At 40.4% G+C, this 21,867-nt stretch overlaps 1 protein-coding gene across 2 annotated transcripts; it reads left to right on the plus strand.

Moving 5' to 3' along the window:
• The first annotated feature begins 12,145 nt into the window (after window positions 1-12,145).
• Window positions 12,146-21,662, plus strand: LOC148870959 (uncharacterized). 2 transcript variants are annotated; one of them, XM_088973316.1, is made up of 7 exons: window positions 12,146-12,717; window positions 13,196-13,439; window positions 14,666-14,816; window positions 16,238-16,294; window positions 16,411-16,489; window positions 21,248-21,342; window positions 21,429-21,662. In XM_088973316.1, exons 1-7 carry the CDS (start codon window positions 12,516-12,518, stop codon window positions 21,534-21,536), a joined length of 936 nt encoding a protein of 311 aa, XP_088829442.1. In that variant the 5' UTR covers window positions 12,146-12,515; the 3' UTR covers window positions 21,537-21,662. The 2 variants fall into 2 exon arrangements, with proteins under 2 accessions (XP_088829442.1, XP_088829441.1); XM_088973315.1 differs by having other exon boundaries at window positions 12,282-12,756.
• The last annotated feature ends 205 nt before the right edge of the window (window positions 21,663-21,867 follow it).

Below are 21,867 nucleotides of genomic sequence, written 5' to 3' on the forward strand. Positions count from 1 at the left end.
TCAACTTATATAAAAGTCGGGCCAGGTTGGGCTTAGGCCAAGCTTTTTTAACAAATCTAGAGCCCAGCCTGTAAAATAGTCAGGCTCGGGCTTTTAGGCCCGAGGTCAAACCCGTAGGCTAAAACACATGCTCAAGCCCATCTAGGGGCCGGGTCGGCCCGTCAGGCTACCCAGCCAATGAACAGGTCTAATTGCAACCCATTTCGTTCTACATTTATCATATACAAGCCAGATAGGTCTAGAGCAGGATGGTCTCTTATCTCATTTGAACCAGTTCACTTTCGATGATCTAATGAGAGACCACAGTGAGTGACTGATAGAGGAGCAATATTTTATCATATATCTTGTGTGTGTGTAATATTTTATAGATAAATAATATAGGCCCAGACTAAGCTGGCCCCAAGCCTAGGCTATAATCGTTATCACAGGTGCTAAACCTTGCCTATGATCATCTCTAGTAGAAAATGAAGAAAACAAAATCCGACACCTTTAATATCGATGCAATTCCGAGTTTGATTCTGCCCATCCAAAATGTAGGCCCCATGAAACTTCATCAAAATTAAATTATTCACTAGATCAAGTCTAAATCAAGGATGTGAATATGATATGGCAAAAATATGAAATCTGAAAAACAACTAATCCATAAAATGGAATCATAAACGTGGTAGTAAATAAATTGTTATTTATCAAAATTTATGGGTAGATTTTGATTGGTTAAAATTCTTTCAATATTATATATTTCTCTTATTATAGATTTTACCCCTAAATAAAATAACAAAAACAAATTCATAGGTGGGCCTAATTTGATGCCCATAATTTATCTTATGTTAAGGCCAGACTTCAAAGTTCAGACTAGGGTGAGTAAATGGATTTGTTCTAACCGAAACAGATTGAAACTGACATAGAACTGATTCCAATCAATACTCTAAATCGGTTTCAGTTCTAAATTCTTGAAACCAACCCCTAACCAAGGCCAATACCAGGGTCTAGAGGTTTACCTTGCCCAAACGGCCAAACCAACCTGTAGAACTGGCCTTGATTAACTTTAATGGAATGTGTATTGTTTTGGTTGATCGTGGATAGTATCCTATTTTGCATTCAAAATGCATTTAACTAAATCGTGGAACATATAATGGTTATGTGATATTATTTAGGCTGTTTACGGCTTTTGTTTTATTTTCTTTGAGATTTAATGACTATATGAATTTAAAATATGGAATGTTTATGATAGATTGTTATCATGGTCAAAGCTTTGAAATGCGACAAAATAGAGAAAAAATAAAAACAGTATAGTATTATTATTGTTTTAAAATATTGGTTTTATGGGGCCGACCTTGAAACCACCAAGACTAGAACTGTTCTTATCAAATTAGACTCTAATTTCAAAAACCTACTAAATTATGCCTTGGAATCTTATCAAACCAATCCATGCTCACCATTAACTCAAACCACTCAACAACAATTCCAATGCCAAATCTTATCAGAATCCATTAAAAAAAGGCTAAATTATAGGCTACCACCCTGTCATGACACTTTGCCCCTCAAACTTTTGCTTTGCAGCAATGACCCCTTGAATTTCTCAATATAAGTACTTCGCCCCAGTTCTAATGGGTTGATGGTGAGCATAAAATTATTTAATTGCAATAATGTTCGGGTTCATTCTAGCATAGACACTGACTCGATTCCCACAAATACTACTTTGGCGTGGGGGTGGGGTATTGGTGTGGTGCGTATCTCCAAATATCATAAAATTCAACTCAGTTTTCTACCCACCTTACCCACATGACATCACATCCACACACAGGGAACATCTTCTATGCTTGTTTGTTATTATACATGGAAAATGTTCCTGATACACGTCTGTAGTGTTTAATTCTTGTAGATAGGGATGGCAATTTTCCCCATTTCTCCAATCTTTATAGGGATCCACCCCGAATGGGGTAAGGATGGTGATGATTTTCCCCCCACGGGGACAAGGATGGGAAAATTTTCATCTCTGTTAGCGGGAATGGGGAGAGCACTCCCTGTCCCGTGGGGACCCCGATCCCCGCTTCATAGGATCCCCACTAATATATATATATATATATATATATGCATATGTTATATATGTAAATATGTAAACATACATGTATGTGTTAATATTTTTAAAAATATGTTTGAATATTTATTAATACGATTATAAATGTTAATTATTTTATTTTATTTTTTTAAATAAAATTAAAAACAAAAATAAAATGATTAACGTTATAAAGAATCACAGGGAATGGGGATCCCCATGGGAATGGGGATGGGGATAACCTTGTCCCCATTAGCGGGGGCGGGGATGGGGATTTTCACGGGGATGGGGATGGGGAGCTCCCCATCCCCGCCCCGTTGCCATTCCTACTTGTGAGTAGAAAGGTCCTAAGTCCAAAAAATTGCCCATTTTAAGATTCAATGGATAGAGAAATCTGGATCAAATGATAATTGGAGAACAATTTGGAGAACTAAAGTCTCATTTAGATTGCAGTTGTTCATGTGGAAGGCGTGGCAGACAAAAGATATGGCAGCATATTTTCATTTCCTTAAAGAATCTGAAAAGACATGCAACATGTGCAACCATGAAGAAGAGACATGGCAGCATATTTTCTTTTCGATACCAATTTGCAAGAACCATATGGCTGAAGGAGTAAATAGGCATTAACCCTGAAGAGCTGGGAAATATGAGCTTGAATCAGTATGTAACTACCTGGATCAACACAAAACTGAAGAACTTACAACCCCACATAAAAAAATAGTTGTACATCGAAAAAAAATTTCTTTATTCAGACTGATATGGGATGTAAGAAATGATAAAATCCATCGAAACTCAATCCCAGACCCTCACTTGGTGATGGAAAAAGCCATGAGTTATCTAAACCAAACTGAAAAAGGCCCCTTCCATCCACTGAAAAAAATGGTAGGATCCATCTAATGGATACCAAAAAGGTTGCGGAATGGGTGGACGAATTTCAAAAATTTTCCTACCTTCCTCCAACTAGGAATCATATTCCCTAAATTAGAATACAATATTCAATGATCCTACTTGAATCATAATCGAACCATATCTGAACCAACGCCCAAAGTGGACGCCAAGATCCGCTCCTGCTGAAAATGGCACGGCTGTATGTGAAACAGAACCAGTAGAGTGCGTCATACACACAGGATCCTTCACAATAATCCTTTGGAAACTCTGAGCACCAAATCTTTTTCAGTCTTTTCTACAAAGCTGATGTCAATAACTGATTTCTTGATTTCTTTCTCCTTCAAAGATCGAATATTGTCAAAAAGAGTGGGGCGTGGAGGAGATCTCCTGAAACGAAGATGGTTGAATTGCTTCTCTTCTCTATGGAGTGTGTATGAGAACCTATCTCAATTCGCAAGATGTATTCTTGCCAAAAACCCTTAGGTTCAAAATCTAATTCTTTCACTTAGGGTTTCTCCTCTTTTCTTCTTGATTAAGAAAACTCCTAATTAGGAGTTATCCCAATCCAAATCTGTATTTGGATAGGAGATGATCTTAATCCTATCTATAGATTAAGTTAGCTTACTCCTGATCTTATCAAGAGGTTACCAGATTCAAATCTGATTTGAATTTGGTCTCCCATAGTGGATAAGGTTAAAGGCCCAATCCTTTTGCTAACTTTAATCCCAGATTTGCCCCATAGATGAGTGATCATATCAGCCCATCTCGAAATGGGCTTTTGGCCCATTAAGTATTCAGTGCTTAACTAGTCTCCAATCTGCTGCCCAGTTGGGCTTCTTTGTATGGTGTGGGACCCAAGCATTGATCTACACACCAGCCACATGGGTTCAACCCAGCCTTTATTACAAGGCCCAGCCGAATTCACTGAAAGAGCTCAGTGAACCCCTGAGCCCATCACATGGACCCTATGGGTCCAACACTTACATTAAGTGGTCCCTGGGCCAAGCCATCTTATAAAAACCCAGGGACTATGGGCAGGTGCAAGATTAGCCCATCAGGTACTATCCTAAATGGTCTTACACTTAACCTCTCAGCCCTTAATGATCAAGCACTGCCTGATAAGAGAGGACCTCTCCCTCGACTGCAAGGAACAGTGTCGCACTCTCAACTCATATATATATATATATATATATATAAATTTTGCAAAACAGAATTCTAACGATTGAAATCAACTACCAGCAGTTTGGTTTCCATCAGAGAGAGTGCATTCCCAATCATTACCTTTGTCTAACAAAGGGGCTGATCCTGTCACTATGATCACCCACTCAGATGAATTCTCAGACTGCCCCAACATGCCCAGGTTTTGACCCCCGCTAAGGATCTCATTGATTGGCATATCAAAGACAGCCCGATCCGACACCTAGTGAAGTATCATAATCGAGTCTAGGGGTCAAGTGTAACTTTTCAGTTTTGCCCATCTGTCTCCAAGGTCCAGGGTAACACTGGAAATCTGGTCCGGTTCAAGGATTCGAGTAATCTCATACTGCATGTGCCTTGGGTCTTACCCTGGTGGCCGAGACAGGCCATCCCAACACTTGGCGGCACACCAGTATCAGCCTTGGCAGGATAAATCTCTCCAGACTTATCCAACGGCTGTGAACATTTAAAACTAACACGTCTTTCATCAAGTGTCCAGTTTTAGGGTCTTACACAGAATTATACCAAACAACATGAATCAAACATGAACTTCATTTATTTACACTAAATGTAAAAAGTACATCAAATTGAATTGAAGCTAAGGACATACAAAACTATCTAACATCCACACCCACCGAGATATTACCAATGTCTCATATACAAATAATAAGAATATATGTGGATGGTTCATATGACCCAAGGACGGGAAATGCAGGCACAGGTTGTGCAATATTTGACCCTGACAACTCTCTATTGGCAGAAGACAGCAGAAGAATTAAAGCAACAAGCATTGAGCAAGTCGAATCAATGGCCGCATAAGATCGTGAACAGTCTAAATACAGAAGAGAAAGGAGAGGTTTGGGGCATGATCCATCTGAAAGAGTAAAAACTCTACTTAGTTTTTTTTATAATATCTATCCAGTAGGTAAGTAGAACCTTAAAACTCAGCATCACACGAACCGGCATATAAGGCATGTAAATATAAGCACTAGCTTCACTGCCCGTACATATTATATCTTGGAGTCAGGACTTCACTCAAAATGGTGTGGGCGGGGGTGCACTTCCAATATCAGAAATGAACACTCCGGTGTTCACATGTGCACCCTGCTCCCCATGTGTGGAGGAAACTTATGTTAACTAATATTTTTATTTTTAAAACATAAAAAGAAGTTAAAGTGAAAAAAATAGAGGAAACCCAGGTCTTTTAGGCTCTAAACGAAAACGTTGTAAAAGCCTAGTGATAACTACCATTAATGATTGCATATGACGAGCTTAAGCAAGGGGTAGAAAATACACTTGTTTAGTTCTTTAAATCTTCACAACGAACCCTTGGAAATATAGATGAGATTCAATCTTCTTCAAATCTTCAAAGGGATTCAATAACGAATCATAGGTCTTTTTCTTTTGAATAGAAGAATCAGATGGTCCAACTTCTCTTGCCATAGTCTTCGGCGCCCATCACTACAAAAACGACAAGAACAGAGTTGCTACAATTGTAATCAAGGAGGAGAATGGCCAAACTCTCCATTTACTAGCAGTATAAGAAATATGAATGAAGAAAATAATGTGATTGTAAGATTTTAAATGTTTCAAAATGTGCTCTGCAAATGATAGTTGAGAATGGAATGAGATGTTGGATGCTGTAAACTCGAATTTGGATGCTACAAATTTGAACTCTTCGTTTGCTAGCATGAGCCCAGTTATCAGTGCTTCATATTTTGTCTCGTTGTTGGATGCTATGAACTCGAACCGAAGTGCATACTCCAGTTTCGTTCCGCTTGGTCCGTACAGGATGATTTCGGCTCCGCTTCCTTGCTGGTTTTATGAGCCATCTACGTAAAGGATCCAAGCCTCCTCGTCCCGGGCTGCCTTTATTCTGACAGGGTCTGGTTTCATGCTAGTTGGAGCTTCCTCCACGTGCTTGGTCTCTACCAGTTCGGAGGCTGTAGTGCTGAAAGTGCATTCTGCTACGAAGTCAGCCAAGGCTTGGGCCTTAATTGTTGTTCGGGAATCGTACCGGATGTCGTACTTGCTGAGCTCTGTAGCCCACTTCGTCAGTCTTCCAGATACCTTGGGTTTGATTAGGACTTGCCTCAGGGGTTGGTTGGTAAGAATGATGACTGCATGGGCTTGAAAGTATGGTCTGAGCTTCCGAGCTATTGTGACCAGTGCATACGCCAACTTCTCATCCCTGGGTTTTTGGTTTCGGCACCTTGCAAAACTTTGCTCACATACTAGATAGGTCGTTGGACCCGATCTACTTCCTTTATTAATACCGAGCTAACCACCTCGTTGCTTGCGGAGAGGTACAACTTTAAAACATCACCCTCCTCGGGTCAGGTCAAAATCGGGATGCTAGTTAGGTATTTCTTCAGCTCGTCAAAGGCGAACTGGCATTCTTCAGTCCATTTAAAGTCTTTGTTTTTCTTAATTGCCTTGAAAAAGGGCAGGCAGCGATCTGCTGACTTAGACATGAAGCGGTTTAGGGCAGCCATACGGCCATTCAACCTCTGAACCTCTTTTAACTTGCGAGGGGGCTTCATATCTAGGATAGCCTTTATTTTCTCAGGGTTTGCTTTGATGCCACGTTGGGTAACTATGTAACCCAGGAATTTTTCCAATGTGACACCAAAGACACATTTGTTAGGGTTTAATTTCATATTATACATGCGCAGGATTTCGAAAACACATTGCAAGTTACTTATTAAACAGTTCGAAAGTTGGGTTTTGACGACCATGTCATCTACATAGCATTCAACCTTGTCTCCGATCAATGGCTCAAAAATTCGATTTACAAGTCTTTGGTAGGTTGCCCCAGCATTTTTCAATCCGAAGGGCATGAGTTTATAACAATACAGGCCCAATTCGGTAATGAAAGTCATTTTTTCTTCATCGGTGGAGTGCATCTTGATTTGATTGTAGCCCAAGTACGCATCCAAAAAACTCAATAACTCGTGCCCTGAGGTCGCGTCCACTAGACGGTCGATCTTGGGGAGCGGAAAACAATCCTTTGGGCAGGCTCGGTTCAGGTCGGTATAGTCAACGCACATGCACCATTTACCATTGGCCTTCTTTACCAGAACGGGGTTAGCTACCCAGCTCGGGTAATGGACCTCCCTGATGAAATCGACTGCGAGAAGTTTCCCGACCTCCTCGTTGACTATCCTCCAGCGTTCCAGGGCGAGGTTGCGTTTCTTTTGTCTAACGGGCCTGACAATAAGATCAGTCTTTAGCTTGTGAGTTATTATTTTTGTGTCTATGCCGGGCATTTCCGCCGCGGACCATGCAAATACATATAAATTTTTGAGTAGGAAACTTACCAGTTGGGTTCGAAGAGGTTCTCCAACTGTTGCCCCAATCTGGAGGGTCCTGGTCGGGTATTCTTCCAAAGTCGGGATGGGGATCGTTCCCTCGATCGGTGTAGCTCGCTCCTCAGGATACTCTATGGGTCGTTCGAGCTCAACGCTTTCCGCCAGCTTGGCTTTCCCTTTGAGGGCCACGACGTAACACTTCTGAGACTCGAGCTGGTCACCCCGAGCTACCTCTATCCCAAAGTTCATAGAGAACTTCATTGCCAAGTAGTAGGTAGATACCACCGCGCAAAGCGCGTGGGTGATGGGACGTCCTATAATGGCATTGTACGGCGAGGGCGTCGCTACCACCAGGATGGAGTGCTCGAACCTCGCAACGTTGGGCCATGTTCCAACTTCTACAGGCAATGAAAATCGACCAAGGGGCCTGACTTCTTCTCCGCTGAAGCCCACTAGAGGGGTAATTGCAGGTTGGAGGTCGCTTTCCCGGAGCTGCAGCTTGTCGAAAGTGCTCTTGAACAGGATGTCAGCCGAACTTTTCGAATCCACCAAGATGCGCCTGACTTCAAAGTCATTGATCTTCATTCTTATGACCAGAGCGTCATCGTGGGGATACTGGACCCCTCGCGCATCGTCCTCGGTGAAGGATATAGGGTCCGAGGGCCGTAGTCGCTTCGGAGGGTTCTGTTTTTCTTGTTCCAGCTCGTGGACCGAGGCCTTTCCTGCTGTTGAAGTGCAGCCTGCGACACTTCAACAATAGACCCGCCAATAATATTGTTGATCACTCCGCGGACTGGCCTTTCCTCGGGCGGTTGTCTCTTCTCGCCTTATCTATTACTGGATTCGGGAGCATCTCTCCTCTGCTCCCCTTAGCGATCTGCCTGATTTTTATTACTTTTTTGTACAAAAGTTTTCAAGTATCCACGACGGATGAGCTTTTCAATCTCATCGCAAAGGCTTTTATAGTTCTCGGTATTGTGACTGTGGTCCTTATGGAAGTGGCAATATACATTCTTACTTCTGGTGGTGGGGTCCCCCTTCATCCGAGGTGGCCACTTTACAAACGGGGCGTCTTTAATCATCATAAGAATTTCCCCTCGCTTTGCATTGAGGGAGGTGTAATTTGTCCTTTCAACTGGAAGAGTTCGGGAGTGTCAACTCGACCTGTTTTCTCCCCTGGTCGAGGACTTACTTTTCTTCCTCTTGCCACTTCCATGATGCGTCTTGTCATCGTCCCTCCTCCTCTTCTTTGCTGAAGCTCCGGCTTTTTGATTCATTTCCTCTTTGGTCTCGATGAATTGGTCAGCGAGCTTGAGGAATGCGGTAATGTCCTTGGGCTTGTTCACCACCACGTGTCACTTGAACTCCCTGTAGGTGACTCCTCTCTTTGCTGCAACGAGTCTCACAGCAGGGTCCAGGTTCGGGATCAAGAGGCAGGTGTCGTTGAAGCGCTTGATGTAGATCCGGATGGACTCTCCTTCTTTTCTAAACTATGCTAAGGAGACTTTCCTACCACCTTGGACACTTATTGCTGGTAACGAAGTGCGAGGCGAACATTTGTACGAACTACGCCCAGCTTTTGACTGCTCTAGACCGGAGGTTCCTATACCATGTGCGCTCCACCCCCCTGAAAGTCATGGAGAAGGCAACACACATGCAGGCTTCACTAGCCTCAGCGAGGTGCATCTGGGACTAGAAGGAGTCTACATGGTCATTTGGGTCAAACGACCCATCATATTTGTCTAGAGGGGGTACCTTGAAGTCTTTCGGCATGGGAGCTGCCAGGAGCTCAGAGGAGAGGGGGAAAGGCACCAAGAGGAGAGGGGCGGCCTTTGTAACCTCCGAGTTTGCTCCCGCCCTACCTGTGGGTTGCTCGGGTCAGCTAGGTTCTGCAAGCCGTTCGGGGATTATTGCACGACACACCTTGGGACGTCGTCTTCGCTGCTTCTTGGCAGGGCCCATACTGGTGCTGCTTGCTTCGGTATTGTCAGGCCGGGTCCCAGCCTGATGAAAATCGGGCTGATACTGGCTTCCGCAAGATGAAGGGCTTCACTTAGAGCTTGCGGCCAAGGCTTTGAACCGGTTACCCGTAAGCGAGGTTTCTGGTTGCACACGCTGGGGCAGACCAGCTTTGGTGGGGCGAGTGTCTTCTGTTCTGCCTTGTTGCCGCGAGGTGGTGGGAGCTATTTGTTCTCTCTTGCTACGGGATGATGCTTGGGAGGTCTCCCCTTGGCGAGGAGGGCGGCTATTCCGGCGGGGATTGAGTGGCTGCTGATTCTGCTGCGTGATTGGGCATCGCGGTGGAGCTGACTGTCGATTTTGCTGTAGCATTGGGAACTGTTGCTGGCAGAAATGATGCGGGACTTGCTACTGGTAGTGTTGAAGTTGCTGGACTTGTTGCATTTGGGCCTGCATTGCTTGTACACACTGTACTAGGTCACTCAGCTGATTTTGCCCCACCGCGGGAGGAACCATGGAGGGTTCAGTGAAGGTGGCGTTCACCGCAGAGGGGAGTGGGGCATTCATCGGCTCGACGACCTGGGTTAGGTTCAGTGTGGGGACCCCGAAAGTGCCAAGAGGCACGGTAAACTGGCCGATACGCACGGTGGGGGCCTGAAGTTGCCCCCCAGAGGTGTTCATTTCGTTGTTCTGCTTGACGTTGCTAGAAGATGCCATTAATGCCGATGGTTAATGATAAAGAAGGCTTTTCCAAAGTTTCCCACAAACGGCGCCAATTGATGATGCATAATCTGACCACTCCTAGCTGGAAGTGATTTTTCTCTTAGTTGGTGACGAGCGAAAGAGACCTGCCTGAAGAGAGTTAAGGAGCCAGGGATGGTTCACCCGGCGGGAATACTTCGATGCTTAAGTTAGTACTCGGTTGTAAGCTAGAAAGATAAGATTGCAAGAAAATGAGAGAGCTAGAGAATGGTGATTGTGTGATACCTCTTCCCCCTAGGGGAGCTAGAGTCTTTATATACTGGTGCCCTAACAGATTTGGTGGGGCTGATCGCAAATCCCTGCTGTGGCGGGATCCGTTGTCAGGTAACATTTCGGAGTGACTGACCATCTTTATCAGAACTGGGGAGCAAGTGGGCTAATGCGACCGTTGTAAGGTATGGTCCCGCCAGGCAGAGGACAACCTTCAAGCTTGGCAAGCACGGCGCCGCCAGTCAGGGGACAACCTTCAGGATTGACATGCACGGCGCCACCAGGCGAGGGGTATGAGTGTAGTCCTCAGAGTTGGCAGATATGGTTTTGCCGGGTAGGGAGATTCCCGCGAGACATTGGGCTACCTGATTAAGAGTTGCCTTGCAGTGAGCTAACCGAAGGCGAGTTACTTGTGGTGAGATATCGGTGTTGTGCCGAGGTGGTCTTGTCTGGGTCAAGTCGTCTTCGAGGTGATTCATTCGCTTGGGTTGGGTTGGGTTGGGTTGAGGCGAACTAGTAGGCGTTGTTGTTCAGTTCGCGAACTGAGATGATCTTAGCCTGAAGTAACTTCAGCTCGGGATATCAGCGTACTCGAGCTCGCTCTATTGCAAGCTGGTACTTGCTGAGTTGTCACCTGTGCTATCACGCCCACATGCCGATCTATTTATGTCGATTTATCATTTACGCCGAGTCACATCAACGTGTCTCCCTGTCACGAGGTCGGGCCAAATTCCCCTCCATCATCATCATCATCATCATATATATATATATGGAATCTGTCTAAGCACCACCACTTCCCATCCTACTAAGCAGGCCTGAACTTTAGTTTTGGATTCTACTAAGAGAAGCTAGGTTTTATTGGAAAATCAAGGAGAATGGAGAGGTAACTGTTGAAATTGTTCCTAGTCGGGAGATATCACCTCAATCCTCGTCCTCCATGTCTGAGAATACTTCAAGAGAGCCTCTTATAGTTCTATCCTACCCACAAAGGCCTCCTACAATGGTGGATAGCACCTTCAGTCGTTCACTTATGGAGTTTTCGCTCGGAGTATAAAGAAGACAAGTCTCAAAGGACTCCCTCTCATTTTTTCACTTTTTCCTTTTTAATTAATTTCACCGTTTGTTCTATAAACAAGGTAACCGTGATGTATTTATTTCTTATTGGAAGTGAATCACTGCCCACACCATTTCTACTTTCTAGGGCAGGAGATCCGGAATCTATATCTAGTTGTAATGAAGTGTAGTTTTTTTGAGGGGAAAATTTGACAAAGAAATATTATGTTTTAGCATGTACATTTCCATAATCTAGCCTCTCTCTCTCTCACTCAGTCCACCAATTTTTTAGCACTTCTTTTGTCGGAATAGGCCACGATTCAGGACTGGGCGACTGTTAACAACATTTGGTCGGTCAATGTATCCAAATCTTCTATGACTCTACTCAAAATACTAGGCCCTCGTCAGCATCATATTGCAAATCAGCCACGTGTCAGGATGATTTGGCTAATTTCCCCCGGTTCAAGTCCTCTACGTTCACCGTGGAGATCATATAATAATAATAATCCCGTGGTTTAAAGAAAAACTCTGAGAATAAGAACTTCAAATAAGATGACACTAAAACCAAAAGTCATGTGATCAATTTTCTTAAATAGGCTTAGCACGTGGCAAATTGTAGGGCCTAATAGCCTCCTGGGCTGCAACACGTAGGCCTAGACCCAACAGACCCGCCAAAGGCCTAAACATGTGACTGCGACTGTGACTCTGTGAGCTTCCTCCAAATGTTTTCCGGGTGGATAAAAATGAAGGCCAGGTCGAAAGGGTGCTCCGATCTGCTACCCACTTGCTGTTCACACAATTCTACTAACAAGACATTACAGCTGCGCATTGAAAATATCTCTGCCAGTTTTAGGTTGGCAAGTGGGAACAGTTTGTGGGGTAGATCCTGACTCCTGAGTACCACAGCAGTGTACTGTGTTCAAGTATCAATTTCCGTCTCACCTTGACAAAATACATACCTCTTTATTTTCTTCCCCCTCGACATTTCTCTCCCCTCCCTCTCTCTCTCTCTGTGCTTCTCTTTCGATCATCTTTCTCTGCAATCCCCTTCGAAAGAAACAGAATTTGAGATAACAATAATGGCGAAGAGAGCCAAAGAGAGAAAGAATGAGAAAGTAGAGCATGTTCACGTTTCAAAGTTGTGCCAACAATCCAGAAGCCGTACCCCTAAACCCCGCACCGACTTCTCTCCTTTCGCCTGCTCGCCGTCCACATCCTCATCCTCTGCCCCACCTTCACTTTCTCCACCCCCTCTCGATGCTGCAGTCACCACCGCTGCTGGTAATCGCCTTTGCCCTTCTACCTATCGCCGTCGTCGTGGTTCGTTTGTCTCCTTCATTGCATTGTTTCCAACCTTTAAATTTCTCGATTTGTTTAGTTGCTCAGCCGAACTTTGTTTTTGAGTTGCATTCAATCCTCTGGGTTGAGTTCCTGGTTAAATTTTTGTTTGCCAATGATATATTTGCTTCTGGTGCTCGCTTGATCACCAATTTAATTAATTCTTTGTAGTTATACATGGAATCAGTATTTGATAAAGCGTTTATTGAACAATCAAGCCCACAACTCTGTTCTGTTTCTTATTCTCCCTTGACAATGAGATGGGATTAAATCATGAAAGGCGATCTAATCATTCAGCAGTACTATGGAGTCCAGAACAAATTTTCTTCATAGATTGCCTTTTTAGTGTCTAGCAGTTTCTACATGTTGAAATTTCATTCAAAAAATTGAGGCTTCTGTTTTGGAATGTTTGATGCCTTAGGTTCCATGCTGGATCACTCACGCTGCAAAGATGGTTGTTCCAGCATCACAACAGCTAGAATGGAGCAACGCTGTAAGGATCCTATTTCCAGTCACCAAAATGAAATCCTTAAGTTCCCTTTGGTTCAAGGTGGTATGTCCAAGAACAAGGGACTGGAAAATCTCTTCTCAAACTCAATTGGAGTACAATTTACTGAAGTTGAATCGGGTTCTCATAATGCACTGTTGAGCTTCTCAGATAATAGGTTTGTCTCATAACCTTGTGGCGTTGCAATCTTACAAGAGTAACTTGTTCTGAAAGTAGCATTTTGATGTGTTGAGACAATTTCTAACTGCATGGATAGAATTTATTGATTTACTATCTTCCTATAAACTATTTGTTGTACCTTTAACATAATGTAATCAAATTCCTCATTTTCAAGATCCAGAAATAGAAGCAAGAACTTTATGCTTTTTGCTACATGGTGCAGGTAGTAATTGATCCACAATAATTTGGTTTGCCCATGTTGGAGATCTAATGGCCTAAATGTCATTGAGATTGAATGACTATTGTCATCATATATTAACTGTCAATAAAACATAATAGTTTTGATAGCAATTATCAAAACAAAAAAAAACATAGTAGTTTTGATAGCAATATTATTGAACCACCACCAGTTTACTGAATTAGTTAGCCATGATTCTTCAATATCAGTTTCATTAATCCAGAAAGCTGGACCAAATTACCTCCTCTGTCATGTGGCAGTTAAAACAGATTAAGTACAATTGTTTTTTAATGAAATTATTCTCCCTGTGAAGGTATTTTCATTCAACCTTACCAGATTCAGATGCTTAAGAGTGAGTCAGCTATATAATGATCTCAACTTTTCAGATAACTCACAAATCAAATGGACTAGAACCATTATACTTCTGGCCGACTACATTTGAGTGTCTATTCTAGACAAGTACGGATCTGCTGGTTCGTTAATGCTGTGACCCTTGCTGGCTACCAACTATGGATCTTCCATCTAACTGAAATTCATGTAAAGTCGCACCGTGTGCAATCGGTAGTACCCATAACCACTTTTAAAAAACTGAAATATTTTCTTTTTAACTCTCAAATCCTAACCTAGGTAGCTTTTTCCCTTTCTCTGTCTTCTTTCTTCTCTTGCACAACCCTTTTACCCTCCCTTCTAGATTTTTGTGCCACAGTAGATCAGCAAATAGATGCTGCAAAATTTTAGTTCATAAGTCTCCCATACGCACCAAGTTTGAAGTATATATTAAACTCTCCCTTTATTCAGATAAGAATCCAAATGTACTGGCAAGTCAATTTGAGCACTAATACGTTGAACTTTGTTTTGAGACCTTAATGATTCTTCTAAGAAACAATGATAAAGAATGCTTTCCTTTACCCTTTTCATTTCCTTGAACTTTTTAAAAGTAGGATAACTTTTTAGTTCTAATAACAGACAACTTCTATTTTGTTCAGGAAGGTTAGAAAACAAGGAAGTGCTACTACTGGAACATTATCTTTTACTCCTGATAAATTTACATCAACAATTACAGAAAGCAATGATGTTTGGACTCCGGGAAGTGTAGTATGGGCAAAAAGAGCATGCCAGATGTGGCGGCCTTTAGAAGTAGGTGAAAGTTACACTCTTCAGAATTTGCTTACAATTGAATTGGTTAATTTGCAATTTTACTAGAAAACTGTAAGATGCAGAAGATATATAGTGATGAATGCTAAAACTATGATGTGCTTTATGGTCAAGTCCAGGCAATCTAAATGGTAGGTCGCCCTCTAGATGAGTCAGTCTCCAAATTCATATGCATTGTATTTTGCCATCCCATCCAGAAAGTGGTATAATTTAGACAATAGAAAGATTCTAAGAGGAGAAAAAAAGGGAAAAGTACAAGGTAATAGACAAAATGCATTGAGAGTTAGTTTCATAGGAGAGATAGATTAACATCTGCTTTGTTGAAATTGATTATAACATCCACACTGTATCATATCCTCCTCAAGAACCCAAAATTATATGGTCTTCTTAAGGAAGATACCTTATGGGTTGGAATTTCAAATAGTCAAAGAGTTCTTAGAGGCAGTAACCCATCTCATTCTTAACTAACAACTTCGTATCACAAGTAGCTGACATTCTGATGGCCATATTCTAGTCAATTTTGCATGGATAGAAACATAGGAATCAGAATCTGACAAGCGTCCTGAAGTCCAATTCCTGTGAACCTAAAAAAGTAGGATGCATGGACACATCCCACATATAAATATTTTATTATCTATTAATATTATGATTTTTAGTATTATTCTTAATTTCAATATTAATTGAAAAGATCAATAAACAATGGGTAATAACTAATTAGTAATGTGTAAATTGGGAAAATACAGATACTAGAATCTCCTGTTGGACAGTTTAAATGGTTGGACCACTCTTACATAGAGGCATTTAAATTGAAGATTTGCAATGTTGCAGAGTTGATGCAGCAGGCAAAGTGCAAAAGGACTTTTGATATGGGTGCCATGTTGTCTTTGAAGCTGCAAAGTGCAAAAGGACTTTTGAGCTCTGTTTGATGATTTAGTTGAGGGAGCTAAATGTTTGAGGTGTTTTTTGTTGTGCTTGGGTTGATCCAGTGAGAAATCTTTCACAGTTTAAGGATGTGAATATGGATGGTGTCCAGCTTCTGTTAAAGAAGTTATAGACATAAAGGGGCTTTTGGGTGGAAATATAAAATCGAAAATCTGTATCCTAAAATCCCACTGCAATATCCCATAGAATCTAGACAGTAGGGATCCTAATCATTTCACCAAACCCCACCATCTAAAATCCTAGAATCGTGTTTTCAGAAAGGTTATGGAATCAGTTAGGTTTATTTGGTTGCTGCAACCTATGTATGCATGTTCAGATGATACAGATCTGGTGTTGCATGTATTCTAAACAACTTATTTCACCACATAATAATTTTATGATGTTGGGCTTTGTGAAATTTTTATCCATTCAATAATCAATATTGTTATAGATGCTAAACACTTTTTTTTCTCTCTGTTCAGTGCTTGGGAGTAAAGAGCTATAATCCTATTATATCATTTCAAGATGCTCTGAAACAAGTATATCCTGCCTCTCTCAATGATACATTCTTCTGTTGATAGTCTTCTATTGTCAAAAGTCTCAATGACCTGTTTTTGTATTAATGTGGATTAATTTTATTCCCTTCTGATTGCAGAATCTGCATAGAAAGAAACACACAAGACCCTTTAGAGTCTCAGATGAAAACCCTGAAATTCAGCACTCCCAGACACCCGGTGCGTTCTTTGATCTATCTATATTTTTTTCCTAGTTTGACCACTTGTGTAAAAGTTCAGTACAGTGGGTAGAACTCAAAGAAGTAACATATCATATGACTATCTGGATATGATCCTGACCTAATTTGATTAGGCCTAGGTACAGATCTAGAATATTGGTGCCATAAATGATGTTTTTGGTTTACCAAAATAAATAAATGATGTTTTTGAATCCAGATCCACCTGATGTGATCCCAGTGTTTCCAAACCAATTTTATCCCTGGTTCAGCCCATTCAACCTGTCTCCCAGAGCATAAAGCAGGTCACTCTCACCCCCAACCATCAAACTTAAAAAAATAAATATATAAATAAAAATGAACTTTGTCAACAACCTGTAGACCTGGATTTTTGAACTGACCCACCCAAATTTCACAGGATGTGGTTCAATCTGTTTTATATATATCTTAAAAGCAATAAACCTGAACTCGATGTAAAACTCTTTATAAAATAATAGAGAGAAAATTTCCTGTTCAAAAAAAAAAACAGAGAAATATCATAAAAGAAAACAAAAAGAATAACTGATATGCAATCTTAAATCTTTAAATATATAAAAATAAAAATATAACAGAGGTAGTTGGAAAAAAAAAAAAGGAAATTGAGAGAGAGGGAGGGATAGGTAGGGGAGGGAGACTTGGTTAGGTAGAAGCGGAACCATGGAAGGAAACCCCTGTTCTTCCCAGAGAAAAAAATGTAAAGGCAGAGAGAGAGAGAGAGAGAGAGAGAACTTGTCTGTGTTTCCCATTGGCTGATGGCAGAGGATGCTTCTCAAGTAAGTTCCTCTGACCTTCTTCTTGGATCAGCATGTCCCTTTCCATCTACCAGTATGAGAAACAGAAAGAGAAAGGGGGTTTCTTTTTATCAGTTTTTTACTTTCTTAAATTAGGGGTTAATAATTATAGCAATATCCCTAGTATAGATTGATCTTTTCCACTCAGGTTATGATACAATACCTATCCATTGCATAACAATGAGTATGCTGATATCATGGTTCAAAACATTTAGCCTGAACTATTGAACTGCTGAACCACCAAACAGGGATTAACATAAAAGAAGTTCGCTCTGCAGGTCGGGTTTTAAAAGATTGTGTGGTCATGTTAGGACTTGATATGATAATAATCAACATGTGCATATGTAATTAACTTATGTTTTATTAAAATTAATTTGAGTGTTGCATTCTTAATTAAAAGTTGCAAGTTGAAGTCTCATGAAAGAGGGTGGGCCTTGGCACAATGGTTGGTTTACTCTATTGTGACTTGGGTGACCGGGGGTTCAAATCTTGGAAACAGCCTCTCTGTGTATCTGCAGGGATAAGGCTGTGTGCATCTGTCCCTTCCCAGACCCCGCATTGGTGGGAGCCTTGTGTACTGGGCTGCCCTATTTAAGTTGAAGTCTCATAGAAGTCACTTTTAGGCAACCATATTTAGGCTCTATAGGATCTAAATCTAGTTAATCAGATTCTGATAATATTCATATATACCAAGTACGTTATCTGATTGAATTCATATCTAAGAGTGCAAGTTCAGTTGCCCAAATTGAAGAACTTCAACTATATCAGGCTCGGGTGAGGGTTCAGATGCATTCAAAATTTCATAAATGCTCAACCCAACCCCACCCAACTTGGTATATCTAATCCAAATGCAACCTATTTGGACTCCTTATTAGGTAAAATATCACATCAATGTCACTATCAGGTCAAGAAAGATATTGGCATAGATCCAATAGTCACAATAATTTGATCCATTTGATCATCCTTGCAAGAGAGCTTCTAGGTTCCCTTCATTTGATGGGTTCATCTGCTCAGCTTGTGAACAGTACATGGATATGAAATTCAAAGGCCATGTTGTTTTTAGTATTCAATCACGTTTCTATTTTAGAAAAGAAAATCTATGGGAAAGGGGGAACAATGGAAGAGCTAAAATAAGGGAATGCTCAGACAGTTGTCAAAATCTTATGATTTATGATATGATTCACGATTAGAATCATGAATCCTAAGGGTTTCAATTCGAATCTTATGTTTGAATCCTTTTCTGCAAAAAACTTACGATTTTGTTTGAATCCTACGATTTGATTCATAAATATTACGATTTTTACGATTCACTGTGATTCAAATAAATTCAATTAAGAATTAATTCTCTACTTTGTTTCTTTTTTTGCTTATGTTTAGTTTTGCCATGGGAGATATTTTTTAAAGCCCTTACTGGAAAATGGCTTATTTACATTATTCAAGACTGGAAATTGGGTTTATTTTCTATCATATGTAAGTTAAAGGGCTATTGTATTTAGATTTGTTTGATTTTCAAGTCAAACATGATTATATCATCTTATGCTTCTATTGTATAAGTGATAAATTCTATTGTTTTAAGTACATATATGGTAGATATAGATCAAAAAATAGGGTAAAATTACTTTCCTATATATATTTAGCCTTTTAATATATCTATGCTTAATTTTTTGACAAGTTTGTATAAAATAGAAATAATCTTACGATTTACGATACGATTCATGATTTGATTCGATTCAACTTTCTTTACGATTACGATTTTCAAAACATTACAGTAGAACAGTGTGGAAAATATTCATATTTATTAATGCCACTTAGTGTTATTGCTACCAGAAAGTAGAAAATAATCCATGATTTTTTATCTAATAATCAAGTCCATACTTTTTAACAAATTTATGTCCATGGAAGCAAGGTTTCATCACATTGCAACATGAATAAATTATATGCTTTATACAAGGTATAGGAGTGAGGTACGAAGTTCAAAACAAGCAAAAAATAGAAAATTGTTTGATCATGGACTGGGGTGTCTCCAAGGTGGGAAATGCGAGGGTTCAAGTGTTTGGTGCTCACAACAAAGTGTTTGTCTCAAAGGAGGGGATTAGAGAGCATGAGGATCTTCTCAAGAACTGTTTGATCATTTGGTTTGCTGGTAGTTGCCTAAATTTTGGAGAGGTAGAGAGATGGGCCCCCCTTGCTTGGCACAGCTATGCAAAGCTGAAGATCAAGAGTCTAGGAGGGAACAAGATGTTTCTCATATTCGCGTTTGAGACTAAAATGGTTAGAGCTCTGCACTTGTGCAAAACTTGGACTAATGACCAGCATGGGACCCTCTAAACATGGTTTTCAAGGCACCAAGGTGACGCTAGGAGATAGGGGGCATCTTGTTGCCTAGGATGGGATTTTTTTTTTTGTTTTTTGAATAAAAACATGAATTCTAGGGTAATTCCCTAGGTTAGCAGGTAGCAACCATCTTTCACTATTAATTGTCTATAATCTTCATAAAAAATGTATAAACTTCATTTAAAACAAAGAAATTCAATGCATTCATGAAAAAAAAATGGAAAAAAAAGAAAAGAAATTTCAGAAAATAGAGGAGCTAAGCCTCTATTTTTATCCTGGGAAAAGAAGAAAGGAAAAGGAAGGATGAAAGGAGAAGAAAATCAATGTGTTGATTGGACAAAACTTTGAGTTCTTCCATGCTTATTGGTTCAGGTTTTGAAGTCTTTGAGGGTTCAAGGCAGTACACATCTTGATTGAACCCTAACAAATAGGAAAAATAATAAAAAGAAACTAGTTTTTTAATTCAATCTGAATAATTTAGTTTAATAATGCCTGTTTATTATTATAATCTCAAAAAATTAAGAGTATCAAACAACACTGTAAAAAATATTTTGGTGATTAAGCAAGGCAACTCTTCATGAGTGCCTTGTCACCTAGGCATCACTCTGCACGTTAAGCTACCTTGGTATCAGCTGATTGTCATAGTTAGGTCATATATCTTAGAGGTGGTCTCTATTTTATATGACAGTGGGTTGTTCTCGTATCATTTGGTGTAGCAATAGTAGACATGCTTTTGCTAGGTTATTGGGTTTTTCATTTGATCTATAGCAGCATGTTTATGTTTTATTGGATGGTTGCAAGAAATTGTTGTGACTGTGAACTCATGAATTGGGTTTCTCTCTCTGGGTGATTTGATTTATCTTTTGACATATAGAATGTTTAGGTTTTTTTACAGGCCACAAAAAAGTTTTATGATTATGTGAACTCATTGCTCCACATGTTAGGATACCTTCATATTTCTTGATATTCCTAGTAAGGTAGTGGATCCTAGAGGTAGTCTCCATTTTATCATATGATATAAGGTAATTCATGTATTACTTGGGATAGTAACAAGTATGCATGCATTGGGTAATTTTGTCTTTCATTTGATTGATAGAATGTCTATCCTTAATTGTAAGGTTGCAAAAAAGTGTTGTGACAGTGTGGACTGTCAAAACCAAATCACCTAGGCATGCACTCACAAGTCACAAGGTGATTTGGTTTTAAATTTGATTATTAGCATGATTGTTACTTGTTGGAGGGTAACCAGGAAATGTTATAATCACGTGAGCTCATCGAAATCAAATCACCCAAGCATGTACACTCTGGGTGATTCGGTTCTTTTGATTGACGGCATGCTATTGTTTTATCGGAAGGCTGGAAGAAACTATTGTGTCCATGTATATACATCAGAACACATGTTATGCTACCTTGGCATTTCTTGATTGTCCTAGTAAGGTAGTAGACCTTAGCTCTCTGGTTCTTTGGCTGCATGAATTATATTAATAGCAGGCAACAGTGAACACTTCTTTTCCAGTTCCAAGGGTTGAACCACCAAGGTGCTTGGGAAGCTACTCTTACATTCTATTCCTAGCCTAACTTCCCTTTCTGATTGTCAGACAAATGGAATGCATCAAATTCAAGCAGAACAGAGGATGATCATGTAGAAAGAGGAAGGGAAAAAAGGAAGAGGAAACCGAAAGTTCATTTTGATGTGAGTTGCTAAGACATTTCTTCATTGTTGGTGCTTGATTACTCTATCTTTACTTAGATTGCATTCACATTCTTCTTCTTCTGTAGGAGGGGACATTTCCAACCAGATCAGTGAAGAAGCTACGGAGACTCAGGATAATGCGGCATCTTGGCCTTATAGCTCCCATTGGATCCCCTTTTTCACTCCACACGTAAGAACTACTTAAATCTTTTAGAGTTTGCAGTATTTAATTTCTTTGTACTTCCAACATTACTGAAATTAATTTGGTATTCTTTATAATTGCAATGAAATCCTAGGTTAATATTTGTGGTGCCTTTAAAGAGGAAATTGCCATCACAGTAAAGATTAACCTCTGTGTTTCTCCCTGGTGATCTTTGCATCTTTGTATCATTGTAGTCGTTTACTTGTTTTCACACATAGTACCAATTCTTCTCAATGGTTATAAAAACATTCCATACATGAGAACTTGCAAACCTTACAAACCAGGAGGATTGAGATATTCATCATTCCGACTAACTCAGTTGC

The sequence above is a fragment of the Nelumbo lutea genome, chromosome 2, assembly GCF_056320005.1.
Source record: "Nelumbo lutea isolate HS-2025 chromosome 2, American lotus-T2T, whole genome shotgun sequence".
In the NCBI taxonomy this organism is placed as follows: Eukaryota; Viridiplantae; Streptophyta; class Magnoliopsida; order Proteales; family Nelumbonaceae; genus Nelumbo; species Nelumbo lutea.